The 20105-nt window shown below is 37.3% G+C and overlaps 1 protein-coding gene across 2 annotated transcripts; it reads left to right on the forward strand.

Annotated features, from left to right (window-relative positions):
* Window positions 1-5733: 5733 nt before the first annotated feature.
* LOC133863630 (protein DA1-related 2) lies at window positions 5734-12137 on the forward strand. Of its 2 annotated transcripts, none has more exons than XM_062299665.1 (12): window positions 5734-5929; window positions 6123-6286; window positions 7566-7653; window positions 7816-7930; window positions 8655-8775; window positions 8952-9035; window positions 9601-9720; window positions 9863-10075; window positions 10160-10222; window positions 10342-10457; window positions 11306-11364; window positions 11628-12137. In XM_062299665.1, exons 1-12 carry the CDS (start codon window positions 5884-5886, stop codon window positions 11945-11947), a joined length of 1509 nt encoding a protein of 502 aa, XP_062155649.1. In that variant the 5' UTR covers window positions 5734-5883; the 3' UTR covers window positions 11948-12137. The 2 variants fall into 2 exon arrangements, with proteins under 2 accessions (XP_062155649.1, XP_062155650.1); XM_062299666.1 differs by having other exon boundaries at window positions 5909-6036.
* The last annotated feature ends 7968 nt before the right edge of the window (window positions 12138-20105 follow it).

Here is a 20105-nt window from a genome sequence, read left to right on the forward strand (position 1 = left end):
TCAAAGAGTCCAAAGCATATTGTGAAAGAATAATATTGATGCGGCTTTTAAAATTATTATTTAATCAAAATTAAATAGTGATAAATTATACATCTAATTGTGATTTTAAAAGTTAATCAATTTTGAGAGGACTTAAAAAAGACATGAGTCTTTCTTTTAGTATTACTCCTCATGAAAAGTGAGAGAGAAAGAAGAGAGTTATAAACATTTAGAGACGGGCACCACTTCAACTCCATGCTAAATTAGGTGATAAACACAATGGATAGCGTTTTTATAAAACTAGGTTTGAGGAATTTTCCCAAACTCAAATTATAAAATTGTTGTGTATTTTTTAAGCATTTAAAATGCCCATATTTTTAACAGAATTTCTCAAACTCTATTAATTAAATTATATTAAAACAAGTGTATACCCATGACAATTTTATAAATTAATCTAATATAGTTTAATAGAAAACTTTGTCCATACACAACTTCAACAGCATCAAAACCTTCTATGGTTTGGTGGAGTTGAAAAATTAAAGAACATTCTTATTTTAATTCTGAATAGCTTCATCGTCACTTGGTCAATTGAGAACTAAATTCTTTTGGTATAAGTTGAGCAGGCAAACACAACATTGAGTACGAGACGTTATGACAAGTTATGATAATCGTCTAAGGTGGAGTTGGACTTGCAGCCATACTTAATGAAGAATCTGAAATTGGAAGTGGAATAAATGAGAGCGACAGCTGAGAATGTCAAATACCAAAAGGAAAATTAATTAAAAAAATATATATTTTAAAGGAGAAATTGAAACATATGTAGGTGGTCATTCTTTTTAGAATATTAATTAAATTATTAAATTCATTTATTCTTGTCCGTAGAATAAAGGTTGTCTACATCGTTCATCTCTCACGGCGTAGATAGTTTGGTGTGATGGATTATCTCTCACGATCGGTTTAAATAAATTTTTAGGATATCTGGCTACCCTTGTCTTAACTGTTTTTGTACATCGGTTAGCGGAGGATAAAAGTCATAAATAACACTTTATTGTAAAAATCTTGTTTGTATTTATATCTATATAATCTCATAATATGTGGCTATATTTTGCAGAGCTTTATGCTCGTGATTTTTTATCAATAAAATACTCAGATCTTTTGTTAAAAAAAATTTTAAAAAAATAAAATTAAATATTATACATGTTAGACATCACTTATTATGGAAGAGTTTGAACTTACATGTGAGGATGAATATTAGAATATAAATTAAATGATTAAATTCATTCATTCCTATCAAGTTAAACTTTTAAAATAAGTGATAATTTATTTTAAAGTTTAACTTGATAAAGAAATTTTTCTCTTTTTTTTTTTCTTCTCTTTTCTCAAAAGTGAGCAGTTTTAAATTAATAAAGAAAAAGTTTGCAGTATGTGGTGGATGGATGGGAAATTTTCTCTATCTGAAGTCCCAAGCGATGAAGTGATCAAAGTGGATTCCTGATTTCCTGTCTCGATCTAAACTGTATACGAAGATGGGAATTTGTTAAAGAATGACGTTGGGAAGTGGAAAATCTTGAAAAGAAGATGTTGAAACTATGCTAGCAGTACCCGTATATGTAGTTATTGAAAGAGAACAAAAGAAGGATTATTTTATGGTCCTTAAAGGCAAAAGGGAATTGAATAAAAGAAAGAAAGATAAAAACCAGCATTATTCGAGACAAGAATAACAGATGGAATGCTTTTGTGGACCACAATTATAGTCATAGTTGTGAGTCTAGTTCTATAATTAATATAGTTGGTATCAATTAAACTTAAACCATACCGGCCACTACATTTGTGGTCAAACAAATGTCTATCTCCTTGTTAAGATATGTTACTATTTTTTTTTTTATAAACAATATTGCAGAGGAAATGTTATGTATATGTTTTTTTTGAACTACTACATTGCATATTGAATCACCCGAGCACTAAGGCATGAACATTTTGCACAACCATCATTCATAAACAATCGTTTGGACAAAAAACGACTTCATCTTGTTTGAGCCATTTTTGTTCAAAAACGACTCAAAACAGTTGGAACTGTTTTAAACAAAACGGCTCAAATCTATTTGAGTCGTTTTTACTAAAGCAGCTCTAATTAGAGCCATTTCCGTATTAAAACAGCTCAAAACATTTTGATCCAATTTTTTTTTTTTTTAATTTTTTTTTATTATTTAAAAAAGAAAAAGAAAAAAGAAGCTCAAAGCAGTAATTTTTTTTTTTTTTTTTTTTGTAGTGCAAACAACTCTCTTAAAACTTCAAACAATCCACAAAACAGCCACTTAACTCAAACGAAGGCACCAACAACATCAACAAGCCAAAACATTTCAAGTATAATCCCAAGAGCTCTAAAACAACAAAAATAAATAAATAAATAAAAATGAAACGGTAAGGATTTACCTCTTGAACTTGTCTCCTCCTAGATTTGAATCAACTTAAGTCCTCTCCTCCTCCTTTCTCTCTAATCTTAGCCTCTCAATTTCGGTTTCTAGGAGCCTTGGCAAGTGAGAGTAACAAATGAGAGCTTTCCCGTGAGTTTTGGCCTTTAAATAGACATTTTTAGTTGTCTTTGCATGAGCTCGGTCAATCAAACTTTAGTCCTGGTTGACCGAGATATTCCAATATAGTTGCAACAATTTTGACACATGGCTCAGACGATTAAGGCCTAAACTCAATCGACTAAGATAAACTTAGCCAACAAGTTGACTACGTCACTTCTCGGTTGATCAAGCATGATGCTCGGTCGACTGAAATCAACAACTCTACAAAATTCCTCTTAAAATGTTAAAAACCCTAATTCATACAATCGAGAATATATTAGGACATCTACGGAGCTTCATGAAACAACTTTTTGCATTTCTATTGATGGACAATGTTTGCTTAATAAACGTTGAAATTTGAAAATCTCAATAAAATATGAATTTGTATATCTTTGAATAATATTCCCAAATCCACCAACATTACCTTCCTCCAATATTGAAAGCACGAGATACAACCGTTTTAGTAGCACAAGTTTGTTTTCAAACTGGTGAGCATCACTAATTAAAGCCTATGAGCCCCTCCCGCCTATGAGCACCATAGGCTATGCTTTTTTTGGCCTAAGATTTTAGACACTCTCATATGTATATCTTAGGCACTACCACGCCTACCACACCTTTCTTTCATTTTTTTTGCTTTTCTATCTCAATTAGGATTTAGATTTGGATTGACTTGGGCGTTGGAGTGCCTCTTGTCTCCAGATTGGCAACCCTCTGACCACTCTCACTTATTTTGTAGATGGAACTCCTCATTGAAAGGCAGTTTGAAGCTACAATGAATGTTCCTTGTATGAACATGTGAGATGCTTACTAGAGACGTGGTGGAACACAGCGAGGACAATTCGTGCGATAGTCATGAGTAGCCTAAGAGCACGTCCAGCGGATGATGTAAATTTTTATCTACAATAGCTAATGAAAATTCACTTTTGCTAGTTTAGCTAGCCACTTCTCAATACCTTCCTCTATAAGCTTATCTAAACTCATTCTCTATTTTATTAAAATAATCAATTTTTATTTTTATTCATTTTAATTAAAGTCACATCTTCACCAAAAACACCAAATAAAATATATCACCCTACTAGAAACTTCTACACAACACACAACCGGCAACCATCACCACCGCACCAGAAACCTCCGGAAGATCGGCATCCCAAATCCATACGCCCAAACTAAAAAACTTCCAAAAAAATCGGCAACCCGTACCCATCCCTCCAAATCCCAATATTGCGGTCCACGACGTCGCTGGGTTTCACGACAAGTCTACAGATCAATTGGACCAAGCCGGCAAGGAGAACAAAGTTCTTGGCGAAGACTTGAACACGTTGATGCCGAGAGATTCGACGTTGGTGGTCCATCGAACCACCGCTGGGGCTCTGCCGGTTCCGCTCGATGATTCATTTTTGGGTCCGGCCAAATCATCCACCATCACCTCCATCAATTTTGATCCGCAAAATAGTAATAATAATAATCGGAGACGACGTTTTGGCATAGTCGGAGTCGTTTCATGGGGGAGGGTCGCTGCAGGATCCGTTGGCCTCGTCGCTGGGGGACTTGTGGACGGGAGATGGAATGATTTTACAAAGAGAGAGACGGGGAGACACGATAAAGAAGAAGACAACCTAGAAGAAAGAAATAATAAAAAAATAATAGATATGTGAACAGTGCAACGCCCCATGGGGTGTTGCACTGTTCACATATCTCCATCAACGCCGGTTTATATTTGGGATAGAGAAGCCAATAAAGTTGAGTTTTTCTGATATGGTTATCTATTCTAACCTAATGGAAGAAATAACGAATCCTATAGGAATGCTCATCAACATCGAAATGGAGAGGATCCAAATGCATCATCCCTGTGGTGCAAAAAACACAATCTTGTGTTTTGAAAAAAAACACGTTAAGATATTTACCTTTTCAAACAATTTTTTTTTTTGTTTTTTTCAAGTGTAATACCAAGCAGAACCCTTTTTTTGCGATTTTAATTAAAATTATGCATTTGGCCTAAGAAATCGTTGTGCCAAATGCACTATTAATAACCTTAATCCGCTTAACTAATTTTTTCTTCTCTGTTTTTGTTTTGGTTGTTTTTTCTGTGTTTCTTTCCGAAAAAGAAAAAAAGGGATAATTGCACCGTTGGTCCCTGTGGTATGCCATAATTATTTTTCACTCTCTATGGTTTAAAAAGTGCATGGAAGGTCCTTGTGGTATGTAATAATTACAAATCGATCCCTGACGTCAAATTATATTTAAATTTTTAAAAGATTCCGTAAAATGCCACGTCAGCGCCACGTGTCGCCATCTTATTGGCGACACGTGGCGCTGACATGGACATCTTAATAAAATAATATAAATTTATTAACAAATAAATAAATAAACTTATTTTTAAAAAAAAAGAAAAAATGAGCAAGGGGTGGCCGCCGGGGGTGGCGCGCGACCACCCCCAATGGCCTGGGAAGGCCATCCCTAGGCCATTGGGGGTGGCCGCGCACCACCCCCTGACCATTTTTTTAAAAAAAAAATAAAAAATAAGTTTATTTATTTATTTATTAATAAATTTATATTATTTTATTAAGATGCCCATGTCAACGACACGTGGCATTTGACGGAATCTGTTAAAAATTTAAATAAAATTTGACGCCAGGGATCGATTTGTAATTATTACATACCACAAGGACCTTCCATGCACTTTTTAAACCATAGGGAGTGAAAAATAATTATGGCATATCACAGGGACCAACGGTGCAATTATCCCAAAAAAAAAAAACCCACAAATTAAAAGAACGCCCATGGCACTCTTGTAATTTAAGGGGAACATTTTGGCCACTTGTTTGAAACTCCTTCTCTTATACCCGGCAAAATTCCTCCAAAAAATTCAAACCAGAAAGAAAGAGAGAGAAAATTCTTCCAGCTCCGATCCATGCGTGCACATACCGCATCGATCCCTGTCTCTCTGTCTCTCTGAAATCCTCTAGTTGATTCTCTGAGGCCTCCACCGTTACTTTATTGTCCTCCGCCTCAGCAGATTCCTTCCCAAACCCAACTTTCAGCGACCTCTCTACTTTCCCTTCAATTCCTTTCCAAGCGAAGCATCTTTCCCTCCAAAACTCTTTCTTTCGCTCTCAGAGATTCCCCCCCCCCCCCTCTCTCTCTCTCTCTCTCTCTCTCATCCAGCCGCTATTAACGATGTCTATTGCCTTGTTCCCCTCCGTCCTTTATCACCAACCTGTCACTTCCTTCCTCTCTCTCTATCTATTTCCTTCTGTCTTTTTCTTTCTTTTACCCTTCCTTTTGGCCCCGTTGATTTTCCGGCGAACTCTATACATAACTCTCCATCCTCATGGCTCCCTCTGGTGTAAACCACCTCTCTCAACCTTGTATTTACGGTACTTCTCGATTAACCAACCAATTATAGCTTCATGCACTTGCAACTAATACCGCGAACGGATCGTCTTGAACTTGTTCGAAAAATTTCTTCAAAGATATTTTACATGTATATTAATGTATTAGTTGAATTCGTCAATTGAATTTTGATTATTTTCAGTGTTTTGTAAGTTAATTTGTGTTTGTGGTAAGCAGGGGAGTCTGTTTCTTCGTACGCAGAGAGAAAGTCTCGGGTTATGAAATGGCTGAGTAAGCTTTTCAAGAGTGGGACCGGTCGAGGAGGGGGTGGAGGTGGTGGCAGACACCCGCAGATCCTTGGTGAGGAAAGCATGGTTATGCGTGCACCTTCTAGATCCTTGGTAAACAATACGCCGTCGTTTTCTTATTGTTCTCCATTTTACTTATCATCATTAGTCGAAGATATTGGTTTAAATGTTTTAGGTACTTTTATATTTTTTGTCGGTGAGATAAATATTTGGTATTGTTAGAATATTAGTGAATGCTAGTTAAATGATTAAATTCGTCGTTCGTTTAAGTTTTTAGGACATTGTGATTTAACATAATATCAAAGCAAATGTCCCGATTTTATCTTATTTTCACAATTCACTTCTCATTTCAATTAAAGCTTTTATATGTAAAGTTCAAACGATATATTATCATGTATAAACCCTTTTTTAATGGATAGGTTGGTATGTTACTTTGTGCGAGTATTGGCATATTTAAGTTTCCAAAATGCTTTACAAATTTTAAAAGTTTCTTACTAGTACACTTCTCCTCTTTTTCCCTTTTGGGGATGTCCATAGTTAGGTTACAAAAAACGTGGTTTCACATTTAATCTTTGTTAATGTAGTGGTGTACAATTTTTGGGTGGAAGATCGTGCTTATATTACAGGGATTAATGGTTTATAATGTTTAATCAACACTTATCCCAAAAGTTTAAGCTTATAGCAAGTGATGAATTTAATCATTTAATTTATATTTCTAACATACCCCATCACGTGTGGGCTTAAAAACTCTCATTTAATAAATGAAACACGTGGAATATTTAATTAAAATGAGAGATTTTTAATTTATATTATAACACTCCCCCTCACGTGTGGGTTCAAACTTCTCATTAATAAGTGAGGCAAAAAATGTGAAATATTTAATTGAAATAGGAGGTCAATGACGGAGACAAGGATCGAACTTATGACCGTTGCTCTGATATCGTGTTAAATTACAATTTATCACAATAACTTAAGCTTATAGGAAGAGATAAATTTAATCATTTAATTTATATTATAACATGTAGTATTGTTTAGATTGTTGTGCAGAATTGTATTATGTGCCAACAAAGTATCCGAAATTCATGGGAGTTTTGATTACATATAGCTAGAATAAAGTTGGTAGATAGAATGAAAATATGTATAAATATTTCTGCTTTGAGAAATAAGCCTTCATGACCAATGTAATGGATTTGTATCTGACATCTCCTAATTATTAAAGGTGATGATTCTTATATAGTTGAAAAACAGAATTATATTTCATTCACATCACATAATGGATGAATTCTTTCAAGTTTACTGCTTGGCTAATAAGGAAGATATATATATATATATATATATATATATTTTAAAATAGTTCTTTTACTGTCATCAGGATGATCGCTCTAGGTCTCAAAAAGAAAAAGAGGAATTAGATCGTGCAATCGCACTTTCCCTGTCTGAAGATTCAAAGAGACGAAATCGTAAGTTTTTAAAGTAATTAAGATTTAAAACAACTATTGTTCCTTTGTTGCACACTTACACTACTATAAATATGTGCTCTCTTAGAAACGTACTTTCACACTCAAACACACACAAAGTCATGATTTAACATTGAGTCTCTTGTTTTTTGTTTTTTTTCCCAGGGTGTAGATGGTGGACAAACAATGATGAAGAGCTTGCGACGACACTTCAGGATAGCCTAAATTCACCTTCATTTCCTCCTTATTCCCATGTACCATATTATCCAAGGGAGTATAGGTAAGATTTTTTAGTCATGGTTGTAATTATGTGCAACGTGAGCATGTCAAATGTTAGGTGTGTCTGGTAATTTTGAGTTTGTGGTTGGCTGCTTTTAGCCAAGACAGGCCATCTTTTATGCCAGTTGATATTAGAAATTAATGAGTCTTCTGGTGTGAAAAGCTCTTTAATTCTTCGTTGTCTATAAAAAGTAAAGCATAACTAATCAATTGATCAGAGTTACTAATAATTTGGTGTGTTCTGCTGGTTGATACTGATGATTTTTTTTTTTTTTTTTTTCATTTATATAGTGGTGTTGGCTTCTGAAGAATTAATTAATTTCTTCTTGTTATTATTTTTAATGAATGCCAATAATGGACCACAGCAGATTACTTACGGTTTCACATTCTTGCAAATGTTTAAATTCATTGGATTATTACTATTCTTGTTTCCCTTCGACTCATCTAAGAACATAACTTGCTTTTTTTGATTAGGTGATAAGGCATTCCAGTTTGCCAAACATTTTGGTTATTTATTGAGAGTTTTGATTTGGATAATATATGTCGTACATGGCTGGCTTGAATTCCATATTTATTTCAGTATAGTTGCTACTGGACTTGTCAAATACCATCGTAACCATTGTAATAACAATGATTTGGGAAAAAAATTTGATTGGTTATCTGGAAGTTGTGAGTTTTACAATCTTGAACTTGATTGACCATGTGTTTTGTGTGGATACTTGCAGGATATGCAATGGTTGCAAACGTGACATAGGCTATGGCAATTATTTGGGATGCATGGGAACATTTTTCCATCCAGAGTGCTTCTGCTGTCGTGCTTGTGGTCACCCAATTACTGAGCATGAGGTAATAAGTTCTTCTTGGCTTTCTATACTTGAATAATCTTTTTCCTATTTGATTTTGTTCCCCGCTGTATCACTTATTTTTGAGGTTTTTAAAGTCAGATGTAAAGTAGCCATACAAGTAATGATGATGAAACTTCTCCTTCATCTTGCTCTTACAGTTTTTTCTGTTGATCCAAGTTTTCTTTGTCAGGAAGGGACCCTTATCACAAGTCTTGTTTTAAAGAGCTGACCCATCCCAAATGTGAAGTTTGCCACCATTTTGTAAGAGAACTTACTATGGCTCATCTGATCTCTATTGCTTGTTTTTGTTTGTGGCTATTTCTAGGCCATACCCTGTGTTCTACTAGTATGTTTATGTAGTTAAAGAAGTGCAATTTTTGGGCTTATCATCTACACGTGGGTTGCTACCTGACCAGGAAATGCCAAATAGGTCTCACAGGTCTCAAGGATCAGGGCTAAATTTCAAATAAATATTTTACCTAAAATTTTACCGGAACCCTTTGGTACCACGTATGTCCAAACTAGTCTAGTTTCAAAAGAGAATTCTTGGGATGTTTGAAATTTTACTGCATAAAATGGATGTTTTATAATGACTGAGTAATGTAAGAAAGTCTAAAGCATATCCATTACAAATGATCAGATCTTAAAATCCTGTTAGTTATATGGGGAGGAAGCAAGAGTGTTAGTAATATCTTTTATGTTGAGGGCCAGATTGAAGAACAATCATCATGTTCCATCTAGTTAAGATTATATATATATTTAATCTTGTTTTACCATCATGAATTTTTAGTCATTTACATTCTTACTTTTACATATAAAAATCCAGATTCCAACAAATGCTGCTGGTTTGATCGAGTATAGGTGCCATCCATTTTGGTCTCAAAAATATTGTCCATCACATGAGCATGATATCACTGCTCGCTGCTGTAGTTGTGAACGTTTAGAGGTAATAATTTAAGGAATGGAATATGTTTTCTTATATTATGTTACCTCCAAAAATGTTTTCTAAGATGAAATGGAATATGTATCAGTTCAAATTGATATGCTAATAGTTGTTCTTTTCCTCTTTCTTTTCCTCCCTCTTCAAGTCTCGGAATGCGAAATACTATAGTTTGGAAGATGGTCGGCGTTTATGCTATGAGTGCATGGAATCTGCTATCATGGATACTGGTGATTGTCAACCCCTTTACCATGCCATAAGAGATTATTACGAAGGAATGAACATGAAACTAGATCAGCAAATTCCAATGCTTCTGGTTGAAAGACAAGCCCTTAATGAAGCCATAGTCGGGGAGAAGCATGTAATAAATGATCTCTTGTTATATTTATGTATTTATTTATATTTTCATGAAATTGCTCTCTCATTCTGAATTGGTTCTTTCCAGGGCTTTCATCACATGCCTGAGACAAGGGGTTTATGTCTTTCTGAAGAACAAACTGTCACCAGTGTATGTAATCAGAAATTTGTACTATCTAGTTTTGCTTTCTTAAATTTGAAAGAAATTAGCGAGGGTACTAACTGTTTATTAGGTGCTTTCCTTGTGCTTTTTTATTTAATGTTATTCAGATACTCAAAAGGCCGAGAATTGGTGGCCACCGACTTGGAGGAATGAGAACTCAACCCCAAAAGCTTACTCGAAAATGTGAAGTTACGGCTATTCTTGTTCTCTATGGTCTTCCAAGGTGATAATTAATGGCAATTCTCCCATTTTCTGTATGTGTGTTTCTTTTTTAATTTTTACTGTCTCCAAATTTAAAAGTACTTGGGGCGTTGCATTACAGTGAGTAGTACCAAGTAGCTAATGATTTTAGGTGAACATGCTGGTCTTTGCGTTGTGTTTTTTGAACATAGAGCTCTTCTATTGTCTATCCAACGTGTGGAGTCCCAATGAACAGTAAAGTGGCATGCTTAATGCTATGTAGAAAGTGATCTGAGGATAATCATGGTTAAATATAAGAATTAACTACATAAAGCATAGAGTTGCTATAATGCCAATGTTTTGATATAGACAAAAAGACTGCGTTGCAATTAATTAAAAGAACAAAATTCTTGTAAGAGGGTTTTGATTTTTTTGGAAGAGAGGGATGTACTATCATGCACGAAAAGGAGATTTGAATTATAATGATAAAATCTTTATTTGAAAAATAAAATAGCATTCAAGTTCACTTTATTTCCTTGTTTAGAGATTTCGTAGTTCACCCTTCATAAAGTTAGTTTGTAGTGATACTTAATTCACTACACTGCCATTCTTGTATTGCTATTCCTAAAGAAAAACTTGATCGGCAACTTTTAATTCAAATGAAATGAACATGCAGTTCAAATCTTTTATTTGTTGAAATGAAACTGCATCTTTTTTAATTGACACCGTTTATCCAAAAAGCTTAAACACTAAAAAAATTCTTCCACACATGGAAAACCACCCGACAACACTAAAACATCTGCAGGTCTTACATGTTTGCAACACAAGAAGATCCACTTCTTCACAAAAATTTTCATATCTGACTGTTTTTAATATCTTTGCTGGATACAGATTACTCACAGGTGCTATTCTTGCCCATGAGTTGATGCATGGCTGGTTACGCCTTAAAGGTAGAATGCCCTTCTTCAAGAAATGCTACACTTCCCAGAAATTTTCTCCCAAATTTTCTCCTCAAATAATGTGTCACAATATCATGTAATTTATAATTTTTGAAAATGTGTCACCATCTCATAGGGTTGTGACACATCATTTAATAAGCAAATTTTGGAGAGAAATTTTAGGAAGTATAGCATTTTTCCCTTATGAAATCTCTTCCATGGATGGTATCTTTGGATATACATAATTTCTTCTACATCCCATTTGAATTATGCAGGCTACCGTAATCTTAACCCCGAGGTAGAGGAAGGTATCTGTCAGGTGCTTTCATACATGTGGCTTGATTCAGAAGTGATGCCTGGCTTTAAAAGCATGCCATCTACATCAGCACCTTCGTCCTCATCATCATCATCATCGAAAAAAGGTCAAAAGTCTGACGTGGAAAATAAACTGGGTGAATTTTTCATGCACCAAATCGCCAGTGATACTTCTCCGGCATATGGAGGAGGATTTAGGGCCGCTAATGCCGCTGTCAATAGGTATGGTTTACGTCGTACCCTTGACCACATCCGTCTGACTGGAAACTTCCCATTGTAATACGAAGAAATGTTCTCAATTGCTGTATCTCCGTCTTATTATGCTCATCAAAGAAACTGATTTGCTCTGCAAAAGAATTCAGCTTGCAAAAAAAGCTTGGACGACAACCCCCTCCAATTTTCATATGGGAGACGTGCGTCCAAAATAACTCTTCCAGCCTAATAATATGCTTTTTTTTTTTGCTGGATGTGTAAAGTAAATGAGTAATTTCTTCTATTTGGATACTCTCTAGCAACCATATGCATCATAAAATTGCCTATGACGTTGAGCAACATTGCTCTATAAACTTTATGGGAAACTTTTTTTTTTTTTTTGATGAAGTGAGCGATATTATTACTAACAAACCATCACCTTACAAACAAAGGTTGTCCAACCAAAACAGAGAACACAAAACAGAGCAAAACAAAGCTCACAACCACCAAAACAACAAGCATATTTAAACCAGAACAGAAAAGGCAATGTTCCAGCTTAAACAAAGAGCAACATTCTCCCTAAGCTTCGTGAATTTGCCCTTTCTAGAGATGCGGGAGCGAATATCCCAATAGATCAACCAAAGCACCTGCTCTTCAGTTTTTGGACGACCATGGTGCTTGATTTCATTTCTTGCTATCCACAAATGATATACAGCAGAATTTAAAACTAATCTGCAGAGAACACCCCACATTCTCGTTGTTTTCCACTGCCCACAACCAACATCCAGCACATTAGACCATTCAAGATCAGGATTATCAATGTTACACCTTGTTGGGGGTGAATGTCAATAACAAAATGCATAGCGGAAATTATCTACCCCTCTTTGTGCAAATTAAATAGTCAATCTAGCTAGCACCAAAATATCAACTCACACAAGAACAATGCAGAAAAACAAATCCAGCAACCACCACAAGCAAGACACCAAAATTTGTACGTGGAAAACCCTCCGGTGTGAAGGGAAAAACCACGGGACCTAGTCCAGTTAAAACTTCCACTATCAACAATAATGGGCTTACAAATGTCTTCTCTAGAACAATATCTAGAGGTTATCACCACATCAAGAATACACACATTCTTGGATTAAAACATAAATTCATCACTTTAAAAAGTGGATTCCAACAACAACAAAGAAAGGTTTCACCAAGTGGGGATGAACATCCGAGCAACTGGAGAGGAAATCCAACGATCGACACCAGTCAATGTGTAGCCCTCGTCGTCAGGAACAACATACTAAAATTTCATTAAGATCGGACCATAAATGACCCTCCAATCACTGACGGAAATGGCTATGTGAAAACACTATTTCTCCCCTCCCTCACTGTTTGCTTGAGCTCCTTCTTTTTCAAAACTGAACTTCCCTCTCTGTCTAACGCTTGAAAAACTGCAAGCCATTTTTTCTAATTTTTTATTTCTTTCATTTTGGACGCAGGTCACGTATTGTGTGTGACCTGTTCCTGGCCAACAGAAATAGAGGCGCAGCCTCTGTTTCTTTTGGCTCAAGGGTTGGTCCCCCACGTAGGAGGGACCACCCAACAAATCTCCCCCTCCCGACTACGTGGGGGGCTCCGCCAAGCCCGCTTTCCTTCTGCAAATTTCAAGCTTTTGCATAGGCAATGTTTTTGTCATCATATCTGAACCATTATCATCAGTATGGATTTTCTCAATTTGCAACAATTTCTCATCCAACGCATCACGAATCCAATGATACCTAACATCAATATGTTTGGATCTTGAGTGAAAAGTTGAATTCTTACTGAGGTGGATGGCACTCTGACTGTCACAGTAAAGCAAATACCTCTTTTGTTGTAGACCAAGTTCTTGTAAGAACTTTTTCATCCATAACAATTCTTTGGCAGCTTCTGTGATAGCAATGTACTCAGCCTCTGTAGTAGACAAAGCAACACATTTCTGCAATCTGGATTGCCATGACACTGCTCCCCCTGAATAAGTAATCAGGTACCCTGAAGTAGACTTTCTAGAGTCAATATCATCGGCCATATCTGCATCTGTAAACCCATCAAGCACCTGCTTACCGTTACCGAAGCACAAACATACCCTCAAAGTACCTCTGAGATACCTGAGAATCCATTTCACAGCTGCCCAATGTTCTTTGCCGGGATTAGAAAGGAACCGACTGACAACTCCAACAACATGAGCGATATTAGGCCTCGTGCACACCATGGCATACATCAAGCTACCTACGGCTGAATCATAAGGCACTTTCTTCATTTCTTCATTTTCTTTCTCACTTTTAGGACTTTGCTTTGAACTTAGCTTCAAATGACTTGCAAGTGGAGAGCTCACTGGTTTTGCCTTGCTCATGTTGAACCTGTCCAATACCTTCTCAATATAACTCTCTTGTGATAGCCACAATCTTCCATTTTTCCTATCACGAGAGATCTTCATACCAAGAATCTGTCTTGCGGGTCCCAAGTCCTTCATAGCAAAGGACTTACTCAACTCCTCCTTCAATCTGTCAATTTTGCTAGTGTCACGACCAACTATCAACATATCATCCACATATAGCGAGAGAATAATAAATTCTCCATCTGAGAACTTCTTCACAAACACACAATGATCAGAAGTAGTTTTGTCATACCCGTGCTCAACCATGAAGGAGTCAAATTTCTTGTACCACTGTCTCGGTGCCTGCTTGAGTCCGTACAAGCTCTTTTTCAACTGACACACTAGATGTTCCTTACCTCTAGTTGTAAACCCTTCTGGTTGCTCCATATATATTTCCTCCTCTAAGTCACCATGAAGGAAAGTAGTCTTCACATCAAGCTGTTCAATCTCCAAATTCATATTGGCTGCCAAACCTAGAACAACTCTGATAGAAGACATCTTCACCACGGGTGAAAAAATTTCTTCAAAGTCAACCCTTCTTCTGACTAAATCCCTTCACAACCAGCCTTGCCTTGTACCTTGGTTGTGATCTGTTTGGTTCAATCTTGCATCTGAACACCCATTTATTCTTGAGAGCTCTCTTGCCCTTAGGCAGTTCCACCAAATCATATGTGTGGTTCTCATGCAACGATTTCATCTCTTCTTGCATGGCTTTTTGCCACTCATTTTTCTAGTCATGTAACATAGCCTCCTGATAACTTTCTGGCTCTCCCCCATCAGAAAGTAACACATACTCATCAACTGAATATCTTCTGAAAGGTTGACGCTCTCTGGTAGATCTCCTCAACTAAATCTCAGTAGATGGCTCTGAGGAAGCTTGCTCTAGGTGCTCTTCTGACTCCACATTTTCAACTGTGGAATCACCATCTCTACCAACTGTGTCAACCTGTTCTTCTTGTACATCTCTCATGTGTTCATTATGCATCACACAAGGAGGAACAACCGGACCCAAATCAACACGTTCTTCACAGAGAGACTCTGGCTTTTTAGTCTGTTCCATGTCTTCAATGGTTTGATCTTCAAAGAAAACAACATCTCTGCTCCGTATGATTTTCTTAGAAACTGGATCCCAAAGTCTGTAACCAAACTCCTCATGTCCATAGCCCAAGAAGATACACTGTTTAGCCTTGCTATCAAGCTTGGACCTCTCATCTCTAGGAACATGAACAAACGCCATGCAGCCAAACACTCTCAAGTGCTCAAAAGAAACATCTTTCCCTGTCCACACCCTTTGAGGAAAGTCACAATTCAAAGGAACTGATGGAGAAAGATTGATCAAGTCAACTGCGGTCTTCATTGCCTCACCCCAAAAGGATTTGGGCAATTTTGCATGAGAGAGCATACATTTGATTCTTTCACAGATAGTTCTGTTCATTCTCTCTGCTACGCCATTATGCTGCGAAGTCTTGGGCATAGTTTTCTCAAGCGTGATGCCATGGCTTCTGCAGTACTCTTCAAACGGACCTCTGTATTCACCACCATTATCTGCTCGAACACATTTCAGCTGCTTTCCAGTTTCTCTTTCAACCTTTGTGTGAAAGGCTTTGAACACGTCTAGCACTTGATCTTTAGTTTTCAAAGCAAAAACCCACACTTTTCTAGAGTGATCATCGATAAAGGTCACATAATAAAGTGCACCACTAAGACTTTTAGTGTTCATATTGCAGACATCAGTGTGAACTAAATCAAGAATATTAGTCTTTCTTGATTGTGGGGATTTATGAAATGAAACTCTTCTTTGTTTTCCAACAAGACAATGAGTACAGGGCATTAGTGATGTACCTTTGATATTAGGTAGGAGCTGCTTCTTGGCAAGAACTTGAAGTCCATTCTCACTCATGTGACCAAGCCTCTTGTGCCATAGCTCAGTGGAAGTTTCATTCTCAACAACATTCACATCTCCCTTGACTAATCTTGCTTCAGTCTTGTAGAGAGTGTTAATCTTCTTTCCCCTGGCTAAAATAAGAGAACCCTTGCAAAGGTTCCATTGTCCACCTCCAAGGAAATTATGGTAGCCTTCATCATCAAGCTTCCCAATGGAAATCAAGCTGAAGTGCATCTCAGGAACATATCTGACATCTTTGAAAAGCAATTTGCACCCAATGCTGGTTTCTAACTGTATATCTCCCATGCCCACAATTTCACATTTTGCTTCATTTTCCATCCTGACCCAACTAAAGTTGCCACTGGTGTAGGAAGAGAAGAAATCTCTATGTGGTGTAATATGAAAGGAAGTTGCTGTATCAACTACCCACATAGACTCATGACATGCGAGATTAACATAAGCATCTTCACAAACAACTAAATCATCACCATCAGATGCAACTGCTGCAGTGTCTTTTTCTTCTTTCGATTCTTCACCTTTTTCTTTCAACTGTTCCTTTTTAAATTTTATGCACTGTCTCTTCATATGCCCAAACTTGCCACAGTGAAAACATTTTATCTCTTTTCTTGTCTTGGATATTCCCCTTGACTTGTCATGACTGTCATCACCATGAGGTTTTTTGCTTTTACTTCTCCCCCGCTTTTCTGTAACAAGTGCCTCTGTATGAGAAGTAATACCATGCTCTTTTCTTCTTGCCTCTTCATTGAACATGTTATCTTTTACCATACCCATAGTCATTACACCGTTGGGAGCCGAATTGCTGAGTGACACTACCAAGGTTTCCCAACTGTCTGGCAAAGAACTCAACATAAGTAATGCTTGCACCTCATTATCTAGTACAAGTTTCATGGTAGACAACTCATTCAATAATCCTTGAAAATTACTCAAATGCTCAGTAACACTTTGCCCATCTTTGTACTTCAAATTCACAAGCCTTCTTATCATAAAGGCTTTGTTCTGAGCAGTCTTTCGCTCATAAAGACTCTTTAACTTCAACCAAAGTAAGTAAGTATCAACTTCTTTAGCTACATGATGGAAGACACTTTGATCAACCCATTGCCTAATATGTCCGACGGCTTTCCTATTTAATTTCTTCCATTCATCATCGGTTTTGGCATCCAGTTTAATCCCATTTAACACAATAGGCTCAAACAATTCTTTACAGTACAAAATATTTTCCATCCTAGTCTTCCAAATTGAATAATTGGAAGCCGTGAGTTTAACCATGCTATTAGATGACTCCTCCATTTAATTTACATAGCAATTTCACAACCAAAGCTCTAATACCACTTTGTTGGGGGTAAGGCTGTGCAGGAACCGATCAAACCGCACCGACCCGGCCAATCCGACCCGCCCCGCGATCAAGCAAACCCGCGTGTTTTGAGCCGGATTCCGTTTCTGTTTTATTAAAACTGTGCGGTGCGGTTCACGGGTTTGGATTTTGAAAAATCCCGGGGACCCGCCCCGCATGAATATTAAAAAAAAAAAAAAAAAAAAAACTAACCTGAACTTAACCTAGCGCCGCCCCCCCCCCCCCCCCCAATTCTTTTCTTTTCTTTTTTCAGTCTTCTTCTCTTCTATCTTCCAGAGACTTCGATCGCCCTAACCCTAGCGCCGCACAATCTTCTTCTCTTCTGCCTTCCAAAGTCTTCTTCTTTTCTGTCTTCTTCTCTTCATTTCTTTTCTCTAGTTCTCTTTGTTAAACCTAGCGCCACACGATGCCACGATGTCCATAATCAAGATGCAGGGAGAAAATCCCCCTGCGCTTCATCTTCTTCGTTTTCCCCTAGGTAACCCACAGACTTGGGCATTCCGGTGAGTTGCGAAGCTTAGGGGTGGGCACGAGCCGCACGATGGTGATTAAGCTGAGTTTTTAAAAAATATTGTTCGTTTTTATTTGGTTTAGTGTTTGGATGCTGTGAAAATCGTCGATTTGTTTGTTATTTCTCTATGATTTGTTTGGTATCTGAGAAAATTTGGCTTTGGTTTCTCATGATTCAAGATCTAGGTATTGAACATGCCCCGCCCCACACAACCCGCACCCCTCGCCCCTTATCACCCTGCACCGCACGGACTCTCCCTTATTTGTGCAGCTCACGGGTGCAAAAGTGGCCACCCGCAGGGGTGCGGGGCGGGGGCAAAAAGGGCGGAAATCCGCCCCACCCCGCCCTGTGCACACCCCTAGTTGGGGGTGAATGTCAATAACAAAATGCACAGCAGAAATTATCTACCCCTCTTTGTGCAAATTAAATAGTCAATCTAGCTAGCACCAAAATATCAACTCACACAAGAACAATGCAGAAAAATAAATCCAGCAACCACCACAAGCAAGACACCAAAATTTGTACGTGGAAAACCCTCCGGTGTGAAGGGAAAAACCACGGGACCTAGTCCAGTTAAAACTTCCACTATCAACAATAATGGGCTTACAAATGTCTTCTCTAGAACAATGTCTAGAGGTTATCACCACATCAAGAATACACACATTCTTGGATTAAAACATAAATTCATCACTTTAAAAAGTGGATTCCAACAACAACAAAGAAAGGTCTCACCAAGTGGGGATGAACATCCGAGCAACTGGAGAGGAAATCCAACGATCGACACCAGCCAATGTGTAGCCCTCGTCGTCGGAACAACATACTAAAATTTCATTAAGATCGGACCATAAATGACCCTCCAATCTCTGACGGAAATGGCTATGTGAAAACACTATTTCTCTCCTCCCTCACTGTTTGCTCGAGCTCCTTCTTTTTCAAAACTGAACTTCCCTCTCTGTCTAACGCTTGAAAAACTGCAAGCCATTTTTTCTAATTTTTTTTTTCTTTCATTTTGGACGCAGGTCACGCATTGTGCGTGACCTGTTCCTGGCCAACAGAAACAGAGGCCCAGCCTCTGTTTCTTTTGGCTCAAGGGTTGGTCCCCCACGTAGGAGGGACCACTCAACACACCTCTGCATGCAATTCTTCCAAATCAGGGAGCTAAAACTGCATCGGAAGAAAAAGTGGTCTCGACTTTCTACCCCATGCCTGCAAAAAACGCACTGTGTGTCACTTGTATAACCCCAAGCCGTAAGCCTATCTCATGTAGTAAGCCTATTTCTCACAGCCAACCACATCAAGAAGGCTTGTTTAGGAATGGCATAAGGAAACCAAATGAGAGGCCACCAAGTAACCTCCGGTTTCTTCTTCCTAAAAAATTCCATGCTTTTAAACTAACATAAGTTCCTTTTCGAGCCACAATCCAAACTGGATTATTAGAATCTCCTAAATGAATATCTGAGAGCCAACTCTGAATTGTTACTAACTCTTCAGACTGAGTAGGCTTCCAATGCCAATCTCCATTCCTTAGGACAGAAGCTACATTGGCATCAATACTACTCTGAAACTTTATGGGAAACTTCCAAGTCACTGGTTCCTTGTTTGTTGCTCTGAACATTTTCCTTGATTGAGAACAATGCCAAAAAAGAAGACAGGTTCCCAAATCCCATCCAGAACAAGTTTTGCAAAACTAGGAAAGAGCATAACCAACCTTGGATACACATGAATAAACAAGCTGTTAGAATATTTTTCATGTTAAGCCTTGATTTAGTTTTCTTGTACGTATGTTACCAAATCCTTACTTTTTATGGTCGATCTTACCCATCACAATTTACTTATAAATAGAGGATGTAACTCAATTGTATCTTCCAATTCAATAAAATAAAGATGTAGCCCTTTAAAGTAAAAGGCTTATAATTTTTTACACGATTAGCGAACTCGACACAAATTTAATACGAAATTAATAGGATATGGTTGAAGACTTTGACATGTTTAATTAAATAGGCTGGGTTAGGGTTGACTCATATACTTTTATACCTATAACTCGATACGCGATATTAAAGTTTGCAATTTT

Source organism: Alnus glutinosa, chromosome 3 (genome assembly GCF_958979055.1).
Source record: "Alnus glutinosa chromosome 3, dhAlnGlut1.1, whole genome shotgun sequence".
NCBI classification, from domain to species: domain Eukaryota; kingdom Viridiplantae; phylum Streptophyta; class Magnoliopsida; order Fagales; family Betulaceae; genus Alnus; species Alnus glutinosa.

What these genes read in the sequence shown, in the direction of transcription:
- LOC133863630 (XM_062299665.1), top strand. Translation starts at nt 5,884, where the DNA reads ATGGCTCCCTCTGGTGTAAACCACCTCTCTCAACCTTGTATTTACG. An exon ending in ACCCAATTACTGAGCATGAG is followed by an intron (nt 8,776 to 8,951) that starts GTAATAAGTTCT and finishes TGTTGATCCAAG; the next exon opens with TTTTCTTTGTCAGGAAGGGA. An exon ending in GTTCTCTATGGTCTTCCAAG is followed by an intron (nt 10,458 to 11,305) that starts GTGATAATTAAT and finishes TGCTGGATACAG; the next exon opens with ATTACTCACAGGTGCTATTC.